Source organism: Salvelinus namaycush, chromosome 19 (genome assembly GCF_016432855.1).
Source record: "Salvelinus namaycush isolate Seneca chromosome 19, SaNama_1.0, whole genome shotgun sequence".
NCBI lineage: Eukaryota > Metazoa > Chordata > Actinopteri > Salmoniformes > Salmonidae > Salvelinus > Salvelinus namaycush.
Genome location: NC_052325.1, coordinates 28,826,064 through 28,853,731, shown reverse-complemented (window position 1 = coordinate 28,853,731; position 27,668 = coordinate 28,826,064). Strand labels below are relative to the sequence as shown.

Sequence of the window (27,668 nt, the reverse complement as noted above, 5' to 3'; positions counted from 1 at the left end):
CATTCCACAATCAATGGCCTGATCAACTCTATGCGAAGGAGATGTGTTGTGCTGCATGAGGCAAATGGTGGTCACACCAAATACTGACTGGTTTTCTGGTCCACACCCCTACCTTTTTTTTAAGGTATCTGTGACCAACACATGCATATCTGCTTTCCCAGTCATGTGAAATCCAGAGATTAGGACCTAATGAATTTACTTCAGTTGATTGATTTCCTTAAATGTAATTCAGTAAAATCTTAGAAATTGTTGCGTTTATATTTTTGTTCAGTGTATACTATGATTAAAGAAAAGTCTCAGTTAGTCTAGAAATGTTTTTATTAAAGCCTCTAGATTTAAGCGCTATACTAGTACAGTGATAATTTCACCAAAACCTGTAAATACATATACTGTGTAAGAAAAATAATAATACATCACTCTTGCATATAAAGCTTATACTGATACTAAGCATGGCTATCAACTTGACTTTCTGCTTTACATTGCTAGATAAAGCTAACAAATGTGTACATGCTCAGGTAATACACAATGTTTCTACTTCATAAAAGCTCCCCTCATGAGCTTATATTGAAAGAAAGTGTTGGCAGCGTCCAATCCAAATCGAAGAACAGGCATGACTGTAGACTCAAGGAAACCACCTCCGTCCTTCCCAGGTGTGTTGCTCTTCTTGAACTCCTCTATCTCCTGTCTCATTAAGTCAGCCTTCTCCTTGTGGCCCTTCTCCAGCAGATCCTTCTGCTCCTGCACCTTGCACTCCAAGGCCCTGTGGAAGTCCCGTTCCTGTTGCTTCATCTCCTCCTTCATCTTCTCTTCCATCTGCTTCAACTTCTCGTCTTTGCTTCTGCGATCGTCCTCCATGGTGCGCTCCATCTCCAACCGTTTCTCTTCAGCAGCCTTCTTCTCCTGCTCCAGCACAGCTGATCTCTCCTTCTCCTCTGCATGGTCCAAAGGAAGAGTTGAGGTAGGAAAACACTCTACCTTCTGGACTACTCATATTCTCTCTCATATGGAGTCAACAGACAGCCCCTGATCTTTTCCATGTTCTGGAGTAGGCCATAACTTTTAGAATACTCTTTCAAACATCCCAGATCTATGTTGACTTAACATCCCAATGCTATATTTTGGACTTACCATAGATTCTTTTCTCATTTTCCGTCAATTTTTTGTCAGCCTGCAAGATGGAATTCTTCTCTAGACTCTTCTCCCTCAGGAACTGCTCAAGAATCTCCTCAGCCTGCAGAAAACACCCCCAAAGGCTACATGTTTTACCATTGTTTGATGGCAATCTAAAACCGGTTGGATGTGTTTTTGGTATGATGCTGTAGATGCCTAGAAATACTTTATGGAAGATAATGTGAATGATAACAGTAACAGAGGTTGATAGAAACAGCAATCCATCTACGACATTGAAACTACTGTGAGTGGATCGACCTGAAAGACGAGAACAACTCCAGTATTCAATATGGATTTTTTTATGAATGTTTCAGCCCTAGCAAGGATTCAGCTCGAAGCTCTTACCCCAACTCCTTTATCAGGCTCGGCTCGGTACTGTGCAACCATGTTGTCATGGTGATTGCAGTAAAGCTCATATCCTCCAGGTGTGGTGTAGATCCCCTCCTTAATCTTCTGGGCCATCGGAGCAGACAGCTTCTCCAGAAGGGCCGCACACTTCTTCTCTGAGGCATCCTCGTTCTGAATGAGAAGGTCAGCGTAGTGCTTTGCAATGGCCACCTGCAGGAGTCAAGACTGTTTTAGGGAAGCATTTGTAAAAAGTGGTCCTTGACAGAGTTAAGAACTAAGGCAGTGTTTGTACCAGGCACAGATCTGAAATGATGACCCTTACCGCCAACGCTTTCAAGAAATCTCCATTTTCGTCTTTGAAGGATCGTTTCATGAAAGCCTGCGTGGCCTGGTGGTCTGAGCGGAGGTGATGAGCTGAAATCTGACCCATGTCCACAGGGAATAAGGCCTTCACCTCCTCCATGCCCCTCTGGTATACTACCTGGCCCTCATCCACAGCAGCCTGGTTCTCAATTTGAGCCATGGCCAGCACCGCATTCTCCAGACAGGGCACAGAGCCTTTGGCTATGGTCTCCACATAGGTGTTAACCAAGTGGCCGAGCACTGCAATCAGATAGAGGCGGGAAGAAAAATATAAGTGTATACATTTGGTGGTACAATAACATAGGATACATTCAATGCATCTGTGCAAAATCTGCTGATATTTGACTTACTTCTCCCGGTTACGTTGTGGCCCCCTTTGACAGTTTTTGTACGGCTCTCCTGGAAAATAAAGCAGCAGAAAGTGTCTGCAACCTTTCGGAAGCTTCCACACAGGCCAGCCTCGTCCATGGAATCCAGGTGGGGCATGTTGGCAGGAGTTGTAGGGGTGGGGAATACAAAGCACTTGCGCGAGGGGAAGTAGTTCCTGATGCACTCTCGTGGGAGGTTGTACATCAGATTCTTTTTACCCCCACCTGAATGATAGTCAGCATTCACCATTACAGTTGACATTACTCTATTTTTAGGGCTGGTTTCCCAGACACAGATTAGTCCTTGTCCTGGACACAAAGTGTGTTCAGTGGAGAATCTCGTCTAGAGGCCTAATCTGTGTCTGGGGTACCGGCCCTTAGTTCACCAAAAAACACAATCATTAACAGACAAGCATATAAAGAGATATGCTTACATTAACATGAGGCAGAAGACTTTATGACCAATAAACAAACTGGATAAAATCATTTGGTTTATGTGTCTGTTTGATTATGAGTGTAATCCTACATTACATTTTCATAGGAATGATTTTATAATAGGTCATTTTGACAGGCAGAGCCAAAATCAATCATCTTGTTTCACAACCCCTATGTTCTCTGTGAGATAATGATTATTCCAACTGTATAATTGTTAATGGTGCACAATTCTATGTAGAGACATTGTGCACAGTTGATCATTGGGGTGGTGGCTAGTCACCTTTTCTGAGCTCCAGGGAATGCTCCAGATACTCATCTTCGGTGACGTTTCTGCCGTCGATCTCGAGTAGTAGAGTGAAATCTCTGATGGCCCACACAAAATTCGGAAAGAACTGCACAAACTGGGCGTCCCCTCCTTCCTCGTCATCGTGAGAGGATGAAGCTGCACTGGAAGAATTCACCTTGATCCGCTCTGTCAGCTCACTCACATATCTATAAGGCCGGTTGAGGATTGACTGATAAAAGCTACCAAAGTTCCAAAAAATACTGTGCGTCTGCATTGACATGTGCCTGCTACGGTTGTACAAGGACTTGCTATACAACAGTTATAGCATACAAGTCATTTCAGTTTCATTTTGAATGGACTGTGTCCACATGCACTGAGTAACCCCTAAGGGAATGGATATAACAAAGTACAGTGTATTGAACATTCTGCAAACACATAATTAATGCTGTCAGTAACACAATATATTGCTCCAAGTCTATAAGAACATTTTGCTCAGCATCCAATAGATATACAAACATACAGCACTTTCACTTTCAATATGAAAGGGAGTTCCAAGAAATGGCCCGGTTGGGGGAAATATCCCCTGTCCTGTTAAAGTCAACAGGAGAGGAAACAGGGGAGGTTTGCCATGGGGAAATAGATATTGGTTTAAAGGATACTGGAGGTTCTCCACGGCTTGATTGTCGATGGTCCCTCGACTGTTGTAGACCAGAGTACTGCTTAACAGAATGGCCAAGGAGAAGATCCAGGCATCATTCTTAGAATCTCCCTGAAACAAGTATGACAACAGCAACATGCTTATTGGTGATACGGCTAAATGAAATGAAATAATTTCAAATACACTATATATACAAAAGTATGTGGACACCCCTTCAAATTAGTGGGTTCGGCTATTTCAGTCAAACCTGTTGCTGACAGGTGTATAAAATCGAGCACCAAGCCATGCAATCTCCATAGGGAAACATTGGCAGGAGATTGGCTCAGTGACTTTCAACGTGGCACCATCATAGGATGCCACCTTTCAAACAAGTCAGTTCGTCAAATTTCTGCCCTGCTAGGGCTGCTCCGGTGAACTATTAGTGCTGTTATTGTGAAGAGGAAATGTTTAGAAGCAACAACACAACGGCTCAGCCGTGAAGTGGTAGGCCACACAAGCTCACAGAACGGGACTGCTGAGGGCTGAAGCTCGTAGCGCATAAAATCGTCTGTCCTCGGTTGCAACACTCACTACCGAGTTCCAAACTGCCTCTGGAAGCAACGTCAGCACAAGTACTGTTCATTGGGAGCTTCATGAAATGGGTTTCCATGGCCAAGCAGTAGCACAAAAGCCTAAGATCACCATATGCAATGCCAAGTGTCGGCTGGAGTGGTTTGCTGCCATTGCTACCATTGGACTCTGCAGCATTGGAAACACATTCTCTGGAGTGATGAGTCACGTTTCACCATCTGGCAGTCCGACAGACGAATCTGGGTTTGGTGGATGCCAGGAGAACGCTACCTGCCCGAATGCATTGTGCCAACTGTAAAGTTTGGTGGAGGAGGAATAATGGTCTGGTGCTGTATTTTATCGTTTGGGCTAGGCCCCTTAATTCCAGTTAAGGGAAATCTTAACGCTACAGCATACAATGACATTCTAAACAATTCTGTGCTTCCAACTTTGTGGTAACAGTTTGGGGAAGGCCCAGTTTGCCCATGATTTTGGAATGAGATGTTAGACGAGCAGGTGTCCACATACTTTTGGTCATGTAGTGTATGTGTGGTTAGATACTTGTTCACTGTGCTGGATTACTAATGTGAATTGTAAAGAGACTGAACTTTGACCTCTCACCTTCTCCACATCCCCCAGCCCCTCTGTATCCAGCAGCACCAGGGTGTGGTCTCTTTTTTCAGGGTGAGGCACACACCACATCCAGATTCCCTTAGTCTTGGATTGGATGGTGGCTCCCAGGGCAAAACCTAAATCAATATTTCAAAGACCGTTTTAAGACGAAAAAATTGAATAGACTTTTTCTTCTGAAAGAAATGTACAAATGCAAAAAAATTGGGAATTGTCTATTGAGGCATAGATTATTCAGATATGTCTCTCAGCATCAGTCAGTCTCTGTCTCACCTTTTCTCTTTCCAGCCAGCTTGTTCATGAGGTAGGACTTGCCGGTGCGGTACAGCCCGACCACCGACACCACTACGACTTTCTGGTTCAGTCCCATCAGGTACTTGATGGCACCAGGAACTACATGAAGCTCGCCATCGGCGTTTTCGACCAGACACATTGGGGAATCCATGGTCAAGTGGCTTCACAGGATGATTAGCCTACAGCCCCCAGAAATATTCAATCTTTAATACAATTATGAATTAAATATAGTTCAGGTGAATTATGTGAATATTATATAGATTAGGACTACCCCGAAGGTTATGTAAAAATATTATTAAGATCTGCATAATTAAACAGCTGAGCCATACGCATACAAAATTAAAAGTGAAGTTAAAATATTGTCCAATGTTAGCTTCAATTTCATTACGAAATTTGTCTTCAAACATGTAACTGTTTTCCTGCTATGGAAAAGCATTAGTCGATAGTAGCCTACTCACATAAACGACCTCTCCAAAAGCCTGCTCCAAACCAACTGCAAAATTGCAGAGGATGTCGCAATCTCGAGTACCTATTTCAAGGGGGTTTCAACTAGTTACCACAGCCACAAAGTGAAAATTGTCTGTGATCATACAAATGAATGAAAACAAAAAAAAATTGCTTTTTGGTCTTAATTTAAGATTAGGGATAGACATAATGTTAGCAGTGTGGTTAAGTTTAGGTTTAAAATCACATTTTGAGAAGGGAAATAGGCGAGGTCTAAGACGTTGTGGCTGTAGTAACTAGTGGTACCTATTTGTCTGCAGATACAGAAAGTGAAAGTTGTCTAGACTATATGTCTCTTATTTTCACCAGTTAAATAAGATATGGAACTGACGCATCCGACTTTGAATTTAAAAAAAAAGAATAATAATTGTTTTAATGGCGTTATTGAGCCAATGAACTGTCTTGTTCTAGATAGGAATAGTGATTCGTTCTAGTGCAAGTTGGAACAAGGAAACTCGGGTATGGTCGACTTGCTAACTGGTTGTAGTTCTACGTGTTGGCTATTAACATATCGCGTTCAAACCGTTAGCAAGTCGAACTTTTCTGAGTTCCTAGTACCTACCAGCACATGAACGCGGTATATGTCAGGTCATGTTTCACTGCAGCAGAGAATTTTTCGGGGGGGAAACGTCGTGCTTTCCCGGAAGCTTAATTGTTAACGTAAGAGCAACACTTTCAGTTTCAATATCACAACCGATCTCTTTTGCCGTGCAAACGCGGACGACAGACTGAACAACAACCTCACTGTACGGTACAGTGTTGCCGAGGTAAGCCTAAACTCTCTTTCACTTCTAAATGTGGCCTTTTTTACTATATGATATATAGCTATTGATTTGCAAAATGACTGGTATAATGTTGGCTGGTGATTGGTGATTATTTTTATTTTTTTACAATAAACATTTGCGGTCAATTAATCGATTGGATGACCACGCCTGTACATGCAAGCACATTCATAACTATTCATGTAGTCTATTCATGGAGTAGCCTCTACGAATCAGAGAGTGGAAGACTCCTCTCCTGTCTTTGAATTTGAACGTATTTTTCCTGTTGTCTGCTGTTATTATTTTTATGACACACATACAGTACCAGTTAAAAGTTTCGACACACCTACTCATTCCAAGGTTTTTCTTTAATTTGACTATTTTCTACATGGTAGAATAATAGTGAAGACATCAAAACTATAAAATAACACATATGGAATCATGTAGTAACCAAAAAAGTGTTAAACAAATCAAAATATATTTTATATTTGAGATTCTTCAAAGTAGCCACCCTTTGCCTTGACGACAGCTTTGCACACTCTTGGCATTCTCTCAACCAGCTTCACGAGGTAGTCACCTGGAATGCATTTCAATTAACAGGTGTGCCTTGTTAAAAGTTCATTTGTGGAAATTCTTTCCTTCGAAATGCATTTGAGCCAATCAGTTGTGTTGTGACAAGGTAGGGGTGTTATACAGAAGATAGCATTTGGTACTATTTGGTAAAAGACAAAGTCCATATTATGGCAAGAACAGCTCAAATAAGCAAAGAGAAACGACAGTCCATCATTACTTTAAGACATAAAGGTCAGTCAGTACGGAACATTTCAAGAACTTTGAAAGTTTCTTCAAGTGCAGTCTTAAAAACCATCAAGCGCTATGATGAAACTGGCTCTCATGAGCACCGCCACAGGAAAGGAAGACCAAGAGTTACCCCTGCTGCAGAGGATAAGTTCATTGGAGTTACCAGCCTCAGAAATTGTAGCCTAAATAAATGTTTCACAGAGGTCAAGTGACAGACACATCTCAACATCAACTGTTCAGAGGAGACTGCGTGAATCAGGGCTTCATGGTCGAATTGCTGCAAAAAAAACACTACTAAAGGACACCAATAATAAGAAGAGACTTGCTTGAGCCAAGAAACACAAGCAATGGACATTAGACTGGTGGAAATCTGTCATTTGGTCTGATGATTCCAAATGTGAGATTTTTTGTTCCAACCGCCGTGTCTTTGTGAGACTCAGAGTAGGTGAACAGACAATCTCTGCATGTGTAGTTCCCACCGTGAAGCATGGAGGAGGAGGTGTGATGGTGTGGGGGGTGCTTTGCTGGTAACACTGTCAGTGATTTATTTAGAATTCAAGACACAATAACCAGCATGGCTACCACAGCATTCTGCAGCGATACACCATCCCATCTGCTTTGCGCTTAGTGGGACTATATATCATTTGTTTTCCAACAGGACAATGACCCATCACACCTTCAGACTGTGTATTTTTAAAATATATATATATTTTTAAATGTAACCTTTATTTAACTAGGCAAGTCAGTTAAGAACACGTTCTTATTTACAATGATGGCCTACCGGGGAACAGTGGGTTAACTGCCTTGTTCAGGGGCAGAACGACAGATTTTTACCTTGTCAGCTCGGTCCAGCAACCTTTTGGTTACGACCCCAATGCTTTAGTGGATGTTGAGAATTGAATGTTCACCTCTCTACCATGTAAGGGCTATTTGACCAAGAAGGAGGGTGATGGAGTGCTGCATCAGATGACCTGGCCTCCACAATCAACCGACGTCAACCCAATTGAGATGGTTTGGGATGAGTTGGACCCCAGAGTGAAGGAAAAGCAGCCAACAAGGGCTCAGCATATGTAGGAACTTCTTCAAGACTGTTGGAAAAGGATTTCAGTTGAAGCTGGTTGAGACAATGCCAAGAGTGTGCAAAGCTGTTATCAAGGCAGTGTGGTTACTTTGAAGAATCTTAAATATAAAAAAAATAAATTGTTTAACACTTTTTTGGTTACTACATGATTCCATATGTGTTATTTCAAAGTGTTGATGTCTTCACTATTATTCTACAATGTAGAAATAGGAAAAATAAAGAAAAACCCTTGAATGATGTGGGGGTGTCTGACTGCTGAGGGCTGAAGCTCGTAGCGCATAAAATCGTCTGTCCTCGGTTGCAACACTCACTACCGAGTTCCAAACTGCCTCTGGAAGCAACGTCAGCACAAGTACTGTTCATTGGGAGCTTCATGAAATGGGTTTCCATGGCCAAGCAGTAGCACAAAAGCCTAAGATCACCATATGCAATGCCAAGTGTCGGCTGGAGTGGTTTGCTGCCATTGCTACCATTGGACTCTGCAGCATTGGAAACACATTCTCTGGAGTGATGAGTCACGTTTCACCATCTGGCAGTCCGACAGACGAATCTGGGTTTGGTGGATGCCAGGAGAACGCTACCTGCCCGAATGCATTGTGCCAACTGTAAAGTTTGGTGGAGGAGGAATAATGGTCTGGTGCTGTATTTTATCGTTTGGGCTAGGCCCCTTAATTCCAGTTAAGGGAAATCTTAACGCTACAGCATACAATGACATTCTAAACAATTCTGTGCTTCCAACTTTGTGGTAACAGTTTGGGGAAGGCCCAGTTTGCCCATGATTTTGGAATGAGATGTTAGACGAGCAGGTGTCCACATACTTTTGGTCATGTAGTGTATGTGTGGTTAGATACTTGTTCACTGTGCTGGATTACTAATGTGAATTGTAAAGAGACTGAACTTTGACCTCTCACCTTCTCCACATCCCCCAGCCCCTCTGTATCCAGCAGCACCAGGGTGTGGTCTCTTTTTTCAGGGTGAGGCACACACCACATCCAGATTCCCTTAGTCTTGGATTGGATGGTGGCTCCCAGGGCAAAACCTAAATCAATATTTCAAAGACCGTTTTAAGACGAAAAAATTGAATAGACTTTTTCTTCTGAAAGAAATGTACAAATGCAAAAAAATTGGGAATTGTCTATTGAGGCATAGATTATTCAGATATGTCTCTCAGCATCAGTCAGTCTCTGTCTCACCTTTTCTCTTTCCAGCCAGCTTGTTCATGAGGTAGGACTTGCCGGTGCGGTACAGCCCGACCACCGACACCACTACGACTTTCTGGTTCAGTCCCATCAGGTACTTGATGGCACCAGGAACTACATGAAGCTCGCCATCGGCGTTTTCGACCAGACACATTGGGGAATCCATGGTCAAGTGGCTTCACAGGATGATTAGCCTACAGCCCCCAGAAATATTCAATCTTTAATACAATTATGAATTAAATATAGTTCAGGTGAATTATGTGAATATTATATAGATTAGGACTACCCCGAAGGTTATGTAAAAAATATTATTAAGATCTGCATAATTAAACAGCTGAGCCATACGCATACAAAATTAAAAGTGAAGTTAAAATATTGTCCAATGTTAGCTTCAATTTCATTACGAAATTTGTCTTCAAACATGTAACTGTTTTCCTGCTATGGAAAAGCATTAGTCGATAGTAGCCTACTCACATAAACGACCTCTCCAAAAGCCTGCTCCAAACCAACTGCAAAATTGCAGAGGATGTCGCAATCTCGAGTACCTATTTCAAGGGGGTTTCAACTAGTTACCACAGCCACAAAGTGAAAATTGTCTGTGATCATACAAATGAATGAAAACAAAAAAAAATTGCTTTTTGGTCTTAATTTAAGATTAGGGATAGACATAATGTTAGCAGTGTGGTTAAGTTTAGGTTTAAAATCACATTTTGAGAAGGGAAATAGGCGAGGTCTAAGACGTTGTGGCTGTAGTAACTAGTGGTACCTATTTGTCTGCAGATACAGAAAGTGAAAGTTGTCTAGACTATATGTCTCTTATTTTCACCAGTTAAATAAGATATGGAACTGACGCATCCGACTTTGAATTTAAAAAAAAAGAATAATAATTGTTTTAATGGCGTTATTGAGCCAATGAACTGTCTTGTTCTAGATAGGAATAGTGATTCGTTCTAGTGCAGGTTGGAACAAGGAAACTCGGGTATGGTCGACTTGCTAACTGGTTGTAGTTCTACGTGTTGGCTATTAACATATCGCGTTCAAACCGTTAGCAAGTCGAACTTTTCTGAGTTCCTAGTACCTACCAGCACATGAACGCGGTATATGTCAGGTCATGTTTCACTGCAGCAGAGAATTTTTCGGGGGGGAAACGTCGTGCTTTCCCGGAAGCTTAATTGTTAACGTAAGAGCAACACTTTCAGTTTCAATATCACAACCGATCTCTTTTGCCGTGCAAACGCGGACGACAGACTGAACAACAACCTCACTGTACGGTACAGTGTTGCCGAGGTAAGCCTAAACTCTCTTTCACTTCTAAATGTGGCCTTTTTTACTATATGATATATAGCTATTGATTTGCAAAATGACTGGTATAATGTTGGCTGGTGATTGGTGATTATTTTTATTTTTTTACAATAAACATTTGCGGTCAATTAATCGATTGGATGACCACGCCTGTACATGCAAGCACATTCATAACTATTCATGTAGTCTATTCATGGAGTAGCCTCTACGAATCAGAGAGTGGAAGACTCCTCTCCTGTCTTTGAATTTGAACGTATTTTTCCTGTTGTCTGCTGTTATTATTTTTATGACACACATACAGTACCAGTTAAAAGTTTCGACACACCTACTCATTCCAAGGTTTTTCTTTAATTTGACTATTTTCTACATGGTAGAATAATAGTGAAGACATCAAAACTATAAAATAACACATATGGAATCATGTAGTAACCAAAAAAGTGTTAAACAAATCAAAATATATTTTATATTTGAGATTCTTCAAAGTAGCCACCCTTTGCCTTGACGACAGCTTTGCACACTCTTGGCATTCTCTCAACCAGCTTCACGAGGTAGTCACCTGGAATGCATTTCAATTAACAGGTGTGCCTTGTTAAAAGTTCATTTGTGGAAATTCTTTCCTTCGAAATGCATTTGAGCCAATCAGTTGTGTTGTGACAAGGTAGGGGTGTTATACAGAAGATAGCATTTGGTACTATTTGGTAAAAGACAAAGTCCATATTATGGCAAGAACAGCTCAAATAAGCAAAGAGAAACGACAGTCCATCATTACTTTAAGACATAAAGGTCAGTCAGTACGGAACATTTCAAGAACTTTGAAAGTTTCTTCAAGTGCAGTCTTAAAAACCATCAAGCGCTATGATGAAACTGGCTCTCATGAGCACCGCCACAGGAAAGGAAGACCAAGAGTTACCCCTGCTGCAGAGGATAAGTTCATTGGAGTTACCAGCCTCAGAAATTGTAGCCTAAATAAATGTTTCACAGAGGTCAAGTGACAGACACATCTCAACATCAACTGTTCAGAGGAGACTGCGTGAATCAGGGCTTCATGGTCGAATTGCTGCAAAAAAAACACTACTAAAGGACACCAATAATAAGAAGAGACTTGCTTGAGCCAAGAAACACAAGCAATGGACATTAGACTGGTGGAAATCTGTCATTTGGTCTGATGATTCCAAATGTGAGATTTTTTGTTCCAACCGCCGTGTCTTTGTGAGACTCAGAGTAGGTGAACAGACAATCTCTGCATGTGTAGTTCCCACCGTGAAGCATGGAGGAGGAGGTGTGATGGTGTGGGGGGTGCTTTGCTGGTAACACTGTCAGTGATTTATTTAGAATTCAAGACACAATAACCAGCATGGCTACCACAGCATTCTGCAGCGATACACCATCCCATCTGCTTTGCGCTTAGTGGGACTATATATCATTTGTTTTCCAACAGGACAATGACCCATCACACCTTCAGACTGTGTATTTTTAAAATATATATATATTTTTAAATGTAACCTTTATTTAACTAGGCAAGTCAGTTAAGAACACGTTCTTATTTACAATGATGGCCTACCGGGGAACAGTGGGTTAACTGCCTTGTTCAGGGGCAGAACGACAGATTTTTACCTTGTCAGCTCGGTCCAGCAACCTTTTGGTTACGACCCCAATGCTTTAGTGGATGTTGAGAATTGAATGTTCACCTCTCTACCATGTAAGGGCTATTTGACCAAGAAGGAGGGTGATGGAGTGCTGCATCAGATGACCTGGCCTCCACAATCAACCGACGTCAACCCAATTGAGATGGTTTGGGATGAGTTGGACCCCAGAGTGAAGGAAAAGCAGCCAACAAGGGCTCAGCATATGTAGGAACTTCTTCAAGACTGTTGGAAAAGGATTTCAGTTGAAGCTGGTTGAGACAATGCCAAGAGTGTGCAAAGCTGTTATCAAGGCAGTGTGGTTACTTTGAAGAATCTTAAATATAAAAAAAATAAATTGTTTAACACTTTTTTGGTTACTACATGATTCCATATGTGTTATTTCAAAGTGTTGATGTCTTCACTATTATTCTACAATGTAGAAATAGGAAAAATAAAGAAAAACCCTTGAATGATGTGGGGGTGTCCTAACTTTTGACTGGTACTGTACACACACACACACACACACACACACACACACACACACACACACACACACACACACACACACACACACACACACACACACACACACACACACACACACACACACACACACAGTGTCCTACTCAATAAAAAGTTATTATGCGTGTCCTTGCCTTCGTTTCTATAGGTCAGCATCATGTCAGGCCAGACAGTATCCATGAAAGAACCAGTATGTCTGATAGAGAACGACAGTGATGGGAAGCTGCGTGTGGTCCGCAGCGCACTGGACATCCTGGACAAGATTGACCAGCATGTGGTAGTGGTGTCGGTGGTCGGGCTGTACCGCACCGGCAAGTCCTACCTCATGAACAAGCTGGCTGGGGAGAGGAAAGGTAAGCACATCCACTAAAGCATTTTTTAAATCAATGTTCTGATCAAGTTTCATGAGCCTAAAATAAAAGATCCTTGACATGTCCTATATACACAAGAAGCTTATTTCTCTGAAATGCTGTGCACCAATTTTCTTACATCCCTGTTAGTGAGTATTTCTCCTTTGCCACGATAATCCATCCACCTGACAGGTATGGCATATCAAGAAGCTGATTAAACTGCATGATTATTACACCGGTACACCTTGTGCTGGGGCCAATAAAAGCCACTCTAAAATGTTCAGTTCTGTCTCACAACACAATGCCACAGATGTTTCAAGTTTTGAGGGAAAGTGCAATTGGCATGCTGACTTCAAGATTGTCCACCCGAGCTGTTGCCAGAGAATTGAATGTTAACTTCTCTACCATAAGCCACCTCCAACGTCATTTTGACAGTACATCCAACCGACCTCACAACGCAGACTACGCGTAGCCATGCCAGTCCAGGACCTAAACTCAGCAAAAAAAGAAACGTCCCTTTTTCAGGACCCTGTCTTTCAAAGATAATTCATAAAAATCCAAATAACTGCACAGATCTTCATTGTAAAGGGTTTAAACACTGTTTCCCATGCTTGTTCATTGAACCATGAACAATCAATGAACATGCACCTGTGGAACGGTCATTAAGACACTAACAGCTTACAGACGGTAGGCAATTAAGGTCACAGTTATGAAAACTTAGGACACTAAAGAGGCCTTTCTACGGACTCTGAAAAACACCAAAAGAAAGATGCCCAGGGTCCCTGCTCATCTCTGTGAATGTGCCTTAGGAATGCTGCAAGGAGGCATGAGGACTGCAGATGTGGCCAGGGCAATAAATTGCAATGTCCATACTGTGAGACTCCTAAGACAGCGCTACAGGGAGACAGGACGGACAGCTGATCGTCCTCGCAGTGGCAGACCATGTGTAACAACACCTGCACAGGATCGGTACATCAGAACATCACACCTGCGGGACAGGTATAGGATGGCAACAACAACTGCCCTAGTTACACCAGGAACGCACAATCCATCCATCAGTGCTCAGACTGTCCGCAATAGGCTGAGAGAGGCTGGACTAAGGGGTTGTAGGCCTGTAAGGCAGGTCTTCACCAGACATCACTGGCAACAATGACGCCTATGGGCACAAACCCACCATCGCAGGACCAGACAGGACTGGCAAAAAGTACTCTTCACTGACTAGTCGCGGTCTTGTCTCACCAGGGGTGATGGTCGGATTCGCGTTTATAGTCGAAGGAATGAGCGTTACACCGAGGCCTGTACTCTGGAGCGGGATCGATTTGGAGGTGGATGGTCCGTCATGGTCTGGGGCGGTGTGTCACAGATTCATCGGACTGAGCTTGTTGTCATTGCAGGAAATGTCAACGCTGTGCGTTACAGGGAAGACATCCTCCTCCCTCATGTGGTACCCTTCCTGCAGGCTCATCCTGACATGACCCTCCAGCATGACAATGCCACCAGCCATACTGCTCGTTCTGTGCGTGATTTCCTGCAAGACAGGAATGTCAGTGTTCTGCCATGGCCTGCGAAGAGCCCGGATCTCAGGCCCATTGAGCACGTCTGGGACCTCTTGGATCGGAGGGTGAGAGCTAGGGCCATTCCCCCCAGAAATGTCCGGGAACTTGCAGGTGCCTTGGTGGAAGAGTGGGGTAACATCTCACAGTAAGAACTGGCAAATCTGGTGCAGTCAATGAGGAGGAGATGCACTGCAGTACTTAATGCAGCTGGTGGCCACACCTGATACTGACTGTTACTTTTGATTTTGACCCCCCCCCCTGTGTTCAGGGACACATTATTATATTTCTGTTAGTCACATGTCTGTGGAACTTGTTTAGTTTATGTCTCAGTTGTTGAATTTTGTTAAGTTCATACAAATATTTACACATGTTAAGTTTGCTGAAAATAAATGCAGTTGACAGTGAGAGTGTAGTGAGATGCGTACTGGCGGTAGAGAAGTCAGGCGCAGGAGAGAGCGAAAACTGATTTACAACGGTGTCGTTTAATATCCATAAACCACCGTCAACAGAACAATACAATAAATGGGTCAAACAAAACCCGGTAAATACCAGCATACCGTGCATAAGCACTACAAGAAACAATTACCGACAAGGACATGGGGGGGAATAGAGGGTTAAATACACAACATGTAATTGATGGAATTGGAACCAGGTGTGATGGAAGACAAGACAAAACCAATGGAAAATGAAAAGTGGATCAGCGATGGCTAGAAGGTCGGTGGCTTCGACCACCGAACACCGCCCGAACAAGGAGAGGGACCAACGTCGGAGGAAGTCGTGACAGAGAGGACGTTTCTTTTTTTGCTGAGTTTATATATCCGGCTTCTTCACCAGCGGGATCGTCTGAGACCAGCCACCCGGACAGTAGATGAAACTGTGGGTTTGCTCAACTGAAGAATTTCTGCACAAACGGTCAGAAACCGTCTCAAGGAAGCTCATCTGCGTGCTCGTCGTCCTCGCCATGGTCTTGTCCTGGCTGAAGTTCGGTGTCTTAACCGACTTCAGTGGGAAGATGCTCACCTTCAATGGCGTTATGGTATGTCCAGGCATAAGCTACTGACAACAATACCGTGACGAGATCCTGAGGTCCATTGTCGTGCCATTCATCCGCCGCCATCACCTCATGTTTCCGCATTATAATGCAGGGCCCCATGTCGCAAGGATCTGTACACAATTCCTGAAAATGTCCCAGTTCTTACATGGCCTGCATAGTCACCAGACATGTCACTCATTGAGAACTTTTGGGATGCTCTGGATCGACATGTTCGACATCGTGTTCCAGTTCCCACCAAAATCCAGCGACTTCGCACAGCCATTGAAGAGGAGTGGGACAAAATTCCTCAGACCACAATCGACAGCCTGATCAACTCTATGCAAAGGAGATGTGTTGCACTGCATGAGGCAAATGGTGGTCACACCAGATACTGACTGGTTTTCTGATCCACCCCCCTATTTTTTATGTTTTATTTTCTGATTTCCTTATTTGGACTGTAACTCAGTAAAATCTTTGAAATTGTTTAATGTATTTTTGTTCAGTGCACATAACAATATGCATGACCTCAACACTGTTATATGGTTAAGGAATGATTATGTATAAGATAATTATTTCTCATAAAGATAGGGTAATAGAAATGTGAAACAGAATGTGTTAACTTATGTACTGCATTTGTCATTGAGTTAGAGACAGATATGCTGCACCAAAGTACAGATTTGTCCTGTTCTGACCACATTAAGATTTGATGTTTTTTTCTCTCCAATATTGGAAATTCGACACACACTGTTATTGCATTGTGGAAACTACAGTTTCTCTTTGTTTTACACCATAACGTACAACCAGACAGCAGAGCAAACATGCAAAAAACATTTTGTTCCGACCACATTTGTTCTAAGTGGGTTGTGTAGATAAGGGTGTCGTTTTGCACTGGCTGCTAGTTTCACTTTCAGTCTGTCAGTATTATATACAGTATAACTAGACAAAAATGGTTCATCTGAAAACCAGCAGCCTTGAGTAAACACTTTACATCCTGCTGCCTCTTTACAGATTCCATCCTAAGAACCATTTTTATCCTCTGTCCTCAAGGTTTTGCCCTGGGAGCCACCATCCAGTCCAAAACTAAGGGCATCTGGATGTGGTGTGTGCCTCACCCTGAAAAAAGAGACCACACCCTGGTGCTGCTGGATACAGAGGGTCTGGGGGACGTGGAGAAGGTGGGAGGTCAAAGTTCACTCTCTGTCAAAAACCTTTTATGGCTGTTTAGATGACAGAGTATAACACTGCTATGGGTAAAATCCCATGTTATCTCAATAAACTTTGTCTAGTACTGATAGCTGATGTCATCAACTGTATATAATGTCTAACTTATAAATGTATGATATATACCAATTGATTCTAAAGAGTATAACAAATAAATAATGACCCATGAGCTTAGTTATAAGCTTGTTTTACTCCAATGTTTGTATATGTAATTAAACACTGTATAATATCATGATTAACTACAATTATGATGTCACGGATGGTGAGTCATTGCACCCGTAGCTCAGTCTATGAATTTGAGTGGTTACATTTCTCCAGGCCCATCCCTCAGATTTTTTTTGTTAGTTTCTTTTACCAAAACTGAGGCAGGGTGCAGCTTTGTTAATGTTTCAATTAAGTATTCCAGCTTTGACCTTTATTTAGGTAGGGAGCCCATAAAACGGCGTATGGAGTAGACATTTAGTTACTGACTTAATTTCACTCTAGTATGAACAGAGTACCAATGTGTTCCTTCTGTTGTGTCTGCAGGGTGATGAGAAGAATGACAACTGGATCTTTTCCCTGGCTGTCCTGCTCAGCAGTACTCTGGTGTACAACAGCCTGGGAACCATCGACAACAACGCCCTGGAGAAACTACAGTATCCTTCAGCAGGCCTATAAAGAAATATAGTGTAGTGTTGTATGTCTGGATTCATTTCATCCCCAACAACCGAACTGACCTCAAAAAGCGCTAATCGCTCAGCACTATACTGTATGTTAGTAAATCTGGGTTCATTTTGTCCTCAACACCGCCTTCTACAGCTATGTGACAGAACTGACAGAGCACATCAAGGTGAAGTCCAACCAGCGAGACGGGGAGGAATCTTCAGAGTACCTGCGTTACTTTCCTTCCTTTGTGTGGACAGTCAGAGATTTCACCCTGACCCTGGAGGTTGATGGGAGACCCATCACAGCCAATGAGTACCTGGAGAACGCTCTTAAACTGAGAACAGGTGAAGGGAACACCAGCTAGCACAGCTAACTTAATCTCTTAATCTAAACCATGGTTAGATTGAATTTACCAATGTTGACAATACCTTTACAAAAGACATGTTGGATATAAAAATATGAAATGCTTTTCTTCCACACAAAAAATGTCACGGTTAAACATTTAATTTGTTAATTAATGATTGATGTACTTTTCCTTTCATTTACAAAGGTCATAGTAAGAAAGATCAGGCATACAATCTGCCTCGTAGCTGCCTGCGGAACTATTTCTCTCCTCGCTGGTGCTTTGTGTTTGAGAGGCCAGCCAGCGGAGACAAAATGAGACGTATGGAGGAGCTGACCGACGCTGACCTGGAGCCTGCCTTTGTGGAGCAAGCCAAGGAGTTCTGTGACCACGTCTTCAAGGAGGCCAAGACCAAGACCCTGAAACAGGGCCTGAAAGTTACCGGCAGACGTGAGTATTACAACACTGGTATTGAGGATGGAAAGCACTTATGAAAGTAGGTCATGATGTTTGATAATACAACTAAACTACTGCTGCTACTATAACCAGTTCCTCTATTATTATTATTATGATGATTACTACAACCACCATGACCAGTACAAGTAACAACGCATTAGTACTTCAATTCCTACTAATTCTACTACTTACTTTACTTCTATACAAGCACCACTGACCACTACAGTACTACCACCATCACTACCACAACTACCAGATATGCTGATTTCCTGCCCTCTCCTGCAGTGCTGGGAAACCTGGCAGAGACGTATGTGTCTGCCATCCGGAGCGGGCAGATCCCCTGCCTGGACAATGCTGTGTTGGCTCTGGCCCAAATTGAGAACTCCAGTGCCATCGAGAGGGCCAGGGCCCACTACCAAAAGGGCATGGCTGACTGGGTAGCCTACCCCACAGAGACCCAAGAGGAGCTGTCTGAAGTGCATGCTGTCATGGAGAAGGAGGCTGTGGCCATATTCATCAACAACTCCTTCAAAGACGAGGACCAGAAGTACCAGTTGGAGCTCATGGTATGGGAATGTAGATTCTATATTCAATGAGTCAATATTCAATTCAGTGATGCATGTATTTAACAAGATGAGGATAATTTGTCATTTGTGTGAGCTACCCCTTTATGCTACACTTACATGTACATTTTAGTCATTTAGCAGATACACTTATCCAGAGTGACTTACAGCAGCAATTAGGGTTAAGTGCCTTACTCAAGGGCACATTGACAGATTATTCACCATTTATTACCTCAACTGAACCAAGACGTTCTGGTACATTCTGAACCAACCTCTCAAACACAAAAATAGAAAGTGCTTCAAGAGGAGTATGAGAAGATCTGTGAGAGGAACTACAAGGAGTCCCAGAAGGCATGCGAGTCCAAAATCGAATGCATCTTTGCCCCCTTGGAGGAGAAAATAAGGGATGGCTCCTACATGACCCCTGGAGGATACAAAGAGTACTGCAACGACCTGAAACTGGCCACCAGCGAATACAGATCTGAGGGAGGCAGGGGAGTGAAGGTATGTTGGGGAGGTGGTGCTATTTTAGGATATTATGTAATTATCATGTTTTGTGGATGCTGGTCAAAGGAGTTATGAATGCACTGATGTGATGTTGAAAGTTAAATATTATGTGTGGTGGTTCCAGGCTGAAGAGGTACTGAAGGAGTACTTGGAAAGGAAGGCCATCATTGGTCAGACCATCCTGTCAGCAGACCAGTCCCTCACTGAAGCTGAGCAGAGAGCAGAAGGTGATATAGGTCACCATGAATATGCACTCCATGACCTGGCAACAACATTCTAATGACCACCAAATGGAGGCTTACCTCTCGTTCTCTTTGATATTTATCTCTCTCTCTCACATACTCTGTCTACCTGCAGCGGAGCAAGCGAAAAGGGAGGCATCTGAGCGGGAGAATCGAGCCATGGAGGAGCAGCTGGTTGTCCAGGAGAGGTTGAGAGCGGACCAGCAGAGGACGTATGAGGAGAATGTGAACCAGCTGATGGAGAGGATGGAGAGAGACAGTAGAAATGCCGTGGCAGAGCACGATAGAGTTCTGCAGGCCAGACTTAAGGTAGGAATTTAAAAAACACAAACATTGAGGACAACACTTTAAAACTACAGGAACTCTAGGGGTAAGATTAACTGTGTATGTGTTTTGTTTTAATGACACAGTCCGTGATGTGTAAAAACAAACCTTGTAATTTCAGGAGCAGAATGACCTTCTCCAACAAGGGTTTGATGACAGAGCACACCAAATGCAAAGAGAGATAGATGCGCTTAAGGGTGCGAAGGCACAAGAGGAAGAGAAAAAACCCTCATTTATGAGCACAGCTCTGGATACTGTTGGGACTGCAGCTACCTTGTTCCTTCCAGGAATACTTCCCAAAGTAGGAGGAATGGCTGTGAAATGGCTGTCTAAGTGGTTCTGATGTAGGTTCCCGAGGAGGATGATGAGCTATTATTCTTATAGACATATGGATTGACTGAATGTGTATTTATTGGTAGTTGATTCATGGATTTAGATTAAGCACTCAGTCAAGGTTTTATTTGATGTTATTTTTTTTTGTACGTCATTTGAATAAATAATTAGCATGCCTAATCATAATGAAGTAGAATTTTTAGAAAGCACTCTTAAAAATGGTTTTGCATTTGTTTTACTATTACCAAATAGGCCTACTTCTTTTTAACACTGACGACATTTACATGCAGACCAATATCCTGTTATTATTCGGGATACTCAAGTACTCTGTTTTTGAGTTGATGCATATAAACGTCATATTCCATTTACAATAACCCGAAAAAGCTTGTATCCCGGTTATGAGAATCCCGTATAAGATGCCTGGGATATGCTGATCTTAGACGGTAAACTGTGGCATGTAAATGTCCTATTCCGTTTACTGTTTTCCACGGTCTGCACAGGCTCAATTTCACATATCATTGGTGTTGTGTGATGATGTTTTCATCTGATTGTCAAACAAATCACTTTAAAAAGTAGGCTAAAAGCACATTTCGATCCACCATGATAATTTATTTTGCTGATACTCCGTACTGGACCATATAGCCTACTGGCTACTTTCACCCCTAATTTAGACACGTTTTATCTATAATTTTCGAGATTTGGTAGGCCATATTATAATTTCTGAGATTTGGTTGGTCATTTGTTTATCAACTATAGTTAGATACATGCAGCTTCTCGTCTGTCATGACTAAATATTGTAGTGCTCACCAGAATAATGTCTTACATAGATAGCATGAAGGCATTATTAATGTAGTTAACACCGGTATAGTTGTCTGTTTTGTTTAGGAACCAGGGAGAAAACGCAGTAACTCCAAAACAGTGGAACTATTGGTCCTGTGCAAAATGTCCAAATGTCATCAGTTGACTGGTTTTAAGGAAATACAAATTTGAGAACTATAAAACATGTTTCTGATAAGACTTTACTTCGTCTTGGGTGAATATTTGATGTCTTTGAAATACTGGCTGGTTGCAGAATAGTGTCATAACAACGCATTCACATTTTCTCAAGAGATGCTGAAATAAATATTTCTCCACTCCTGTTCCCAAGACAAAACTAACATTTATTGTATCATTTTACTGCAAGAAATGCATAATTCAGTAGGAGTTAATATTATATTACACTACATGTGAGTGGTTATAGGCCTAGAGTCAGTATCCTTATTTTCAGTTACTATTCCATTTAACCCATTTGAATTTAAATTAGGAATATTCTGTTTATTATTTTATTTATTTATTTCACCTTTATTTAACCAGGTAGGCCAGTTGAGAACAAGTTCTCATTTACAACTTCGACCTGGCTAAGATAAAACAAAGCAGTGCGACACAAACAGCACGGAGTTACACATGGAATAAACAAACGTATAGTCAATAACAAAATACAGAAGTCTATATACAGTGTGTGCAAATGAAGTAAGATTAGGGAGGTAAGGCAATAAATAGGCCATAGTGGCGAAATAATTACAATTGAGCAATTAAACACTGGAGTGATAGATGTGTAGAAGATGAATGTGCAAGTAGAGACACTGGGGTGCAAAGGAGCAAAAAATAAAAATAACAATATGGGCATGAGGTAGTTGGGTGGGCTATTTACAGATGGGCTATGTACAGGTGCAATGATCTGTAAATTGCTCTGACAGCTGATGCTTAAAGTTAGTGAGGGAGATATGAGTCTCCAGCTTCAGTGATTTTTGCAATTCGTTCCAGTCATTGGCAGCAGAGAATTGGAAGGAAAGGTGGCCAAAGGAGGAGTTGGCTTTGGGGGTTACCAGTGAAATATGCCTGCTGGAGCGCGTGCTACGGGTGGGTGCTGCTATGGTGACCAGTGAGCTGAGATAAGGCGGGGCTTTACCTAACAAAAACATAGATGACCTGGAGCCAGTGGGTTGGGCGACGAATATGAAGCGAAGGCAACCAACGAGAGCATAGAGGTCACAGTGGTGGGTAGTATATGGGGCTTTGGTGACAAAACGGATGGCACTGTGATAGACTGCATCCAGTTTGCTGAGTAGAGTGTTGGAGGCTATTTTGTAAATGACATCGCCGAAGTCAAGGATCGGTAGGATAGTATATTTGGCAGCAGGAGTGAAGGATGCTTTGTTGCGAAATAGGAAGCCGATTCTAGATTTAATTTTGGATTGGAGATGCTTAATGTGAGTCTGGAAGGAGAGTTTACAGTCTAGCCAGACACCTAGGTATTTGTAGAAATGTCATTTCCATCAGTCATTTCCATCACAAACCATCACAAACTGACAAGGTGTGGTGGAGATTTTCCATTCACCATTTGTATCTATGTTTTTTTGTCCATGGAACTAGGCTTGATCTGTGGCTGAGAAACCGCCCCATAAGGTTCAGCTTCATCTAGAAAAGTGTCAATAAAAACCAAAGCGAACATAATCTGTTTCTTAATAGTGTGACCCTATGGTTGAGAGAATGCCACTTCCTTTTCCTACCATTAGTGTACTGTACAGTGTTTTAGACATTACAAAGGTCATTGGATTTTCATTGAGCCCACACATTCACACCCCTTAATAGTGGGTCCAAAGGCAAGGGTTATGGGTAGGTTATCCATATGGGTTGAGAGAGCGATAGAGCGTTTTCTGTTATTGTGGATGTGTCTTCCTGTGGCTGCTTACATATTGAACAGAAACTATAAGTCCAGTTTTACATCCAAATGAACATCAAAGACCAAAGTATTTAATCTAGGAGCTGAAGGAATAGCTACTGTAGAAATTGCCGTCATAACATTTTCAGCAACCTGTTTGAATGACTCATCTCACTGCTATTTTCCCACTGCTATTACAAGGTGACTCAGTAAATAGGAGAAATGTTGGTGGGGCAACAGTTGATTGAATGCACTGCATTTTCCCCAAGGGAACTTCAGGTGTGCCATTTGTTATTCAGAAACACACAATGCGTGAGAGAGAATCAATGGCCTTAGCAATGGGGAGAAGAGGGAGAGAGAAGTCATGCAGAAGAACAACTCCTGACTTGTTATAACTTTCTGGTTGTTAAGAGTGAGATTAACATGATTAAATTAGCAAAAAAATTATAGGTAATCAAATTTTAGAACTCAAGATCAACACAGGAGAAAAAGATTGACAGAGAGTGAGTTAAAAAAAACAATCTTAATCGTGTTAGCTAGCCAAATTAAAATGTGTCCAACTAGCTCACCATCTAGTTCCAACTGTTTACTGGTGGTAACCATAGGAACATGGCCACTGAGGCAGTGCTAGCAGCAGAAGCAGAGACTAATAGACCCCCCCCCTTTTTTTGAATTTCCAGCAGTTATTGTCGTGGAAATATTCAGTCAATCATATTTCTCAAATACCTGAGCCTGTGAGTTCAAATATACTTTTATTACGTCTGTGGTGGCATATTTCTGCTTTACCAAATGAGGAGTTTTAACAAACTTCACACACCAGTCAGAGTTATACTTAAACTACATCTTTAATAATAAGAGCTTTGCAATAGCCTTTGACTTTCAATGATGCGCCATCTCTAATGAACCATTGAAAAGTCACAACAGAAAAGTACAAAGATCATTTATAGTCAAGATACACCCCTCTCAACTTACATGACGAACCACAGATCTTAGGAACAGTTTACAAAGAAATATTTTTACTTGAGAGAGAGGACTATCCCAGATAGCATTCACTATAAATTATCGTTCAGTTTGGCCCCTAAAACGAGGTTCTAATCTCGTTCCTGGTACTTCATAGCACAAAAACATTACCTCATGTTATCTGGAATGCTCTAGGTTTTATCACCCAAAGACATCGATAGCTCTGTCAGTGCTATCTATAGAGGCCCATCCTCAGTGGAACACACACACAATAGTTAACAGAACACTCTATTCTGTTGAATAAAACAACCATTATCATGCAATACAAGCATTATAACATAATCTTGCAATTTTCCACGACACGACAAGCCGAGCTGGTTCATGAAAACAACTAACTTTCCAGTCTTGGCACATACTTCTTATACATTTTCCTCCTTACATCACACCCATAGTAAACTCCTCTTAATGACTCATTCCCTCTGGCATTTAGCCACCGTTATCTTATTGCCTTGCACTAAGTTTAGTTTGGTTTCATATTAGGGCATGGAAACAGTAGAGCCACAGCAATAGTTTAAAAAGACAGACATGTTCTCGACTAAGACAGGTGAGTGCATGTAGGACCAGTCCTTGGCACTTTACAGAAATAACCAGACATGTCATCCTGCTAACTCCTCTGAAAGGGACACCCATGTTCTGGAAAAGACCCAAGCGGTGTAACCATAGCAACAGTATATCAGGCGATAACACAGTTACAGGAATAACCAGTCGTGTCCACACCCCGACAGGTGCATGTCTAATGGTGTCTAATGACCCAGGGCACACATAGAGTGCACTAGTTTTGCTGACTATCCTGAAATGTATAATGGCCACACATGTTCTGGAAAATTCTCAATAGAATCAAACCAGAGAAGGGAAGAATCAATTTTAGACACAGAATTCTGAGGGAGAACCCAGAAACTTTATTTGCCGACTGCTCACACAACAGGACTGTTGCAAACCTGTTATTTTACACAGACCACACTACTGCCTGGTATACAGCTGTAACCCATTTCAGCTATACCACAAAGAAAGGCATCTGCAAGAGAAGGCAAATCCACATTTTTGAGGACAGTGAGAAGGATCAGGAAAACAGGTTTCTGACGGTGAACATGTACCAGAACGGCACTGTCATGGTCCAGGGCAGTGAGGCTGCACTCAGCTCTTTTGTGCAAGACTTCCCCACCCTAAGGAAGATAGCGGAAACAAAAAAGACAAGGACAGCACCCCGACCTCTCCCCTCAGGCACCCCAACAGCAGGAGCCCAGGCCCACACCTACACCCACACAACAGGTCTATCCTCCCCCCTGCCTGCCTACCACCACCACCACCAGAGCCAAGACCACACTACCATCAGCCTACTGAGAGACAGGCTGGCTCTGTTAGAGGTATGGGTTAATGAGCTACACCACCTCGAGCCCAGACATAGAGCTACTACAGGACCAGATCAACCAGTGCAGGGCGCAGCTGAAGAACTCTGTCCAGGAGCTGAGAGAGAGCCTTACCACAGCTCTTGAGGAGGTAAAGGCCACCATGAGGAGAGAGCTGTGTGCAGGTAAAGGAGGAGATGGCAAAGGAATGAGTGAGTGCAGGTAAATGAGTGAGCTGAGTGCAGGTAAAGGAGGAGATGACAAAGGAATTTTCTGTAATCAAGAGGGTGCTGCAGCACAGAGAGCAAACTGTAGAGACCCCTAGAGAGAAGCTGCAGCCCCTCACCACCCCTAAAGCTTTATTTCAGGCCATACTGTTTCTAACTGCCTTAATCTCACCCATAGAACCAACAGTGACAGCACCATCAACAAAAATGGAAGGGATCTGTTGCAGCTCTGTCGAAGCCAGGGTCTGTACTTTGTTAATGCTAGGTTACAGGGGGACTCTTTGGGGAGATTCACCTATTGCTCACCTCTTGGCCACAGCACAGTAGACTATATGATTACAGACATTGACCCTTTCTCTCTCAGCTCATTCACTGTCAAGCCACTAACACCTCTGTCTGATCACAGCCAAATTACATTGTTCCTCAAAAGAACAGACATGGAAACAACCACACATTCACAGCCCAGTAAGCTATACAACATCAGAAATTCATACAGATGGGCCCAAAACAGCACAGAAGAATACTAGAAAGCAACCTGTAACCAAAATATCCAAACACTCTTAGATAACCTTCTGGATACCACATTCACTCACAGTAAAGAAGGCATCAATCTAGCAGTACAAAACATCAACTATATATTCAGGCAAACGGCAAAAGAAGCACAACTGAAATTGATAAAAAAACAAAACAAAAAAGACCACAGATGACAATGGGTTTGATGCAGATTGTAAAATTACAATCCAACCAAAAGCACAGAGACCCAAATAATGGTGAATTACGCCTTCATTACTGTGAAACTTTAAAATTATAAAAACGTACATTCTGAACCAAAAAAGCAGAGTGCAACAGCAAGCAGCTGACACTAATTGAGGAGTCCAGAAACACAAACAACTTCTGGCAAAATTGGGGGAAAACTACAAAAATCTAAATAAGAGGAATTAGTGATACAAAATGGTGACATATGGACAACCCATTTTAAAACACTCTACAACACCGTTCAAATTGACACAAACGCAGAACAATGCCAAATTCAAGAGAAGTTGAATGGATTAGAAAAAGCTATAAAGGACAATCAAAATCCATTGGACTCCCCAATTACTGACCAGGAGATCTATAAGAAACTTCAGGCCCTCAAATTTAAAAAAGCATGCGGACCTGATGGCATCCTAAATGAGATGCTCAAACTGTTTAATTTGAAAACTGTTTAATTTGATCTTGAGTGTAAGTTATTTCCCTGACATCTGGAATCAAGGACTCATAACCCCAATCTTTAAGAACGGAGACAAATTTGACCCTAACAATTACAGAGGCATTTGTGTGAACAGTAACCTGGGGAAGGTTTTCTGTAGTATTATAAATGTAAGAGTTCTAAACTTCCTTAATAAGCACAATGTCTTGAGTAAAAGCCAAATTGGATTTATACCAAAACATCGCACAACTGATCATATTTGCACCTCACACCCTGATAGATAATTATGTCCACCAAAATAATAGCAAAATATACACTTGCTTTCTTCCAAAAAGCATTTGATTCTATTTGGCATACAGGACTGTTCTACAAAGTTATTGAAAGTGGTGTACAGGGTAAAACATATTACATAATTAAATCAATGTATACTGGCAATACGTGCAGCATTAAAATTGGCAAGAAAATAACAAAATTCTTTAACCAGGGACGGGGCCTTTGCCAGGGTTGTAATCTGAGCCCTGCACTCTTCAATATTTACATCAACGTATTGTCCACTATTCTAGACAAATCCTCAGCCCCTGGTGTTAGTCTCCACAATTCAGAGGTTAAATGCCTACTCTTCACAGATGACCTATGCCTGCTGTCACCCACAGCACATGGCCTACAGCAGAGCCTGGACCTACTAGAGCAGACCTGGGCCCTGGCAGTAAACC

General features: G+C 42.1%; 3 protein-coding genes across 4 annotated transcripts; 1 reads left to right on the top strand and 2 right to left on the bottom strand.

The window, feature by feature from the left end:
* Nucleotides 1–292: 292 nt before the first annotated feature.
* Nucleotides 293–6,278, bottom strand: LOC120064293 (guanylate-binding protein 1-like). Of its 2 annotated transcripts, XM_039014751.1 has the most exons (11): nt 6,168–6,254; nt 5,560–5,630; nt 5,081–5,280; nt 4,799–4,926; nt 3,630–3,739; nt 2,965–3,176; nt 2,232–2,474; nt 1,841–2,121; nt 1,516–1,728; nt 1,129–1,231; nt 293–932 (listed from the first exon to the last, which is right to left on the bottom strand). In XM_039014751.1, the coding sequence occupies exons 3-11, from the start codon at nt 5,250–5,252 to the stop codon at nt 532–534; spliced, it is 1,863 nt and encodes a 620-aa protein (XP_038870679.1). In that variant the 5' UTR covers nt 5,253–5,280; nt 5,560–5,630; nt 6,168–6,254; the 3' UTR covers nt 293–531. The 2 variants fall into 2 exon arrangements, with proteins under 2 accessions (XP_038870679.1, XP_038870680.1); XM_039014752.1 differs by lacking the exon at nt 5,560–5,630 and having other exon boundaries at nt 6,168–6,278.
* On the top strand, nt 5,430–21,789 carry LOC120064290 (guanylate-binding protein 1-like). Its single transcript, XM_039014747.1, has 13 exons — nt 5,430–6,372; nt 9,178–9,222; nt 9,457–10,734; nt 13,045–13,249; nt 16,883–17,010; nt 17,585–17,694; nt 17,858–18,048; nt 18,255–18,497; nt 18,789–19,069; nt 19,358–19,570; nt 19,698–19,800; nt 19,931–20,124; nt 20,261–21,789. The coding sequence occupies exons 4-13, from the start codon at nt 13,054–13,056 to the stop codon at nt 20,480–20,482; spliced, it is 1,881 nt and encodes a 626-aa protein (XP_038870675.1). The 5' UTR covers nt 5,430–6,372; nt 9,178–9,222; nt 9,457–10,734; nt 13,045–13,053; the 3' UTR covers nt 20,483–21,789.
* LOC120063968 (guanylate-binding protein 1-like) lies at nt 5,842–10,641 on the bottom strand. Its single transcript, XM_039014277.1, has 4 exons — nt 10,530–10,641; nt 9,442–9,641; nt 9,160–9,287; nt 5,842–5,859 (listed from the first exon to the last, which is right to left on the bottom strand). The coding sequence occupies exons 2-4, from the start codon at nt 9,611–9,613 to the stop codon at nt 5,842–5,844; spliced, it is 318 nt and encodes a 105-aa protein (XP_038870205.1). The 5' UTR covers nt 9,614–9,641; nt 10,530–10,641.
* Nucleotides 21,790–27,668: the final 5,879 nt, after the last annotated feature.

What these genes read in the sequence shown, in the direction of transcription:
- LOC120064293 (XM_039014752.1), bottom strand. Translation starts at nt 5,252, where the DNA reads ATGGATTCCCCAATGTGTCTGGTCGAAAACGCCGATGGCGAGCTTCAT. An exon ending in CAAGCCGTGGAGAACCTCCA is followed by an intron (nt 3,177 to 3,629) that starts GTATCCTTTAAA and finishes CCGGCCTTATAG; the next exon opens with ATATGTGAGTGAGCTGACAG. An exon ending in CCACAACGTAACCGGGAGAA is followed by an intron (nt 2,122 to 2,231) that starts GTAAGTCAAATA and finishes ATCTGATTGCAG; the next exon opens with TGCTCGGCCACTTGGTTAAC.
- LOC120063968 (XM_039014277.1), bottom strand. Translation starts at nt 9,613, where the DNA reads ATGGATTCCCCAATGTGTCTGGTCGAAAACGCCGATGGCGAGCTTCAT. An exon ending in GCTGGCTGGAAAGAGAAAAG is followed by an intron (nt 9,288 to 9,441) that starts GTGAGACAGAGA and finishes ATATTGATTTAG; the next exon opens with GTTTTGCCCTGGGAGCCACC.
- LOC120064290 (XM_039014747.1), top strand. Translation starts at nt 13,054, where the DNA reads ATGTCAGGCCAGACAGTATCCATGAAAGAACCAGTATGTCTGATAGAG. An exon ending in GTCTGGGGGACGTGGAGAAG is followed by an intron (nt 17,011 to 17,584) that starts GTGGGAGGTCAA and finishes TTGTGTCTGCAG; the next exon opens with GGTGATGAGAAGAATGACAA. An exon ending in CGCTCTTAAACTGAGAACAG is followed by an intron (nt 18,049 to 18,254) that starts GTGAAGGGAACA and finishes TCATTTACAAAG; the next exon opens with GTCATAGTAAGAAAGATCAG.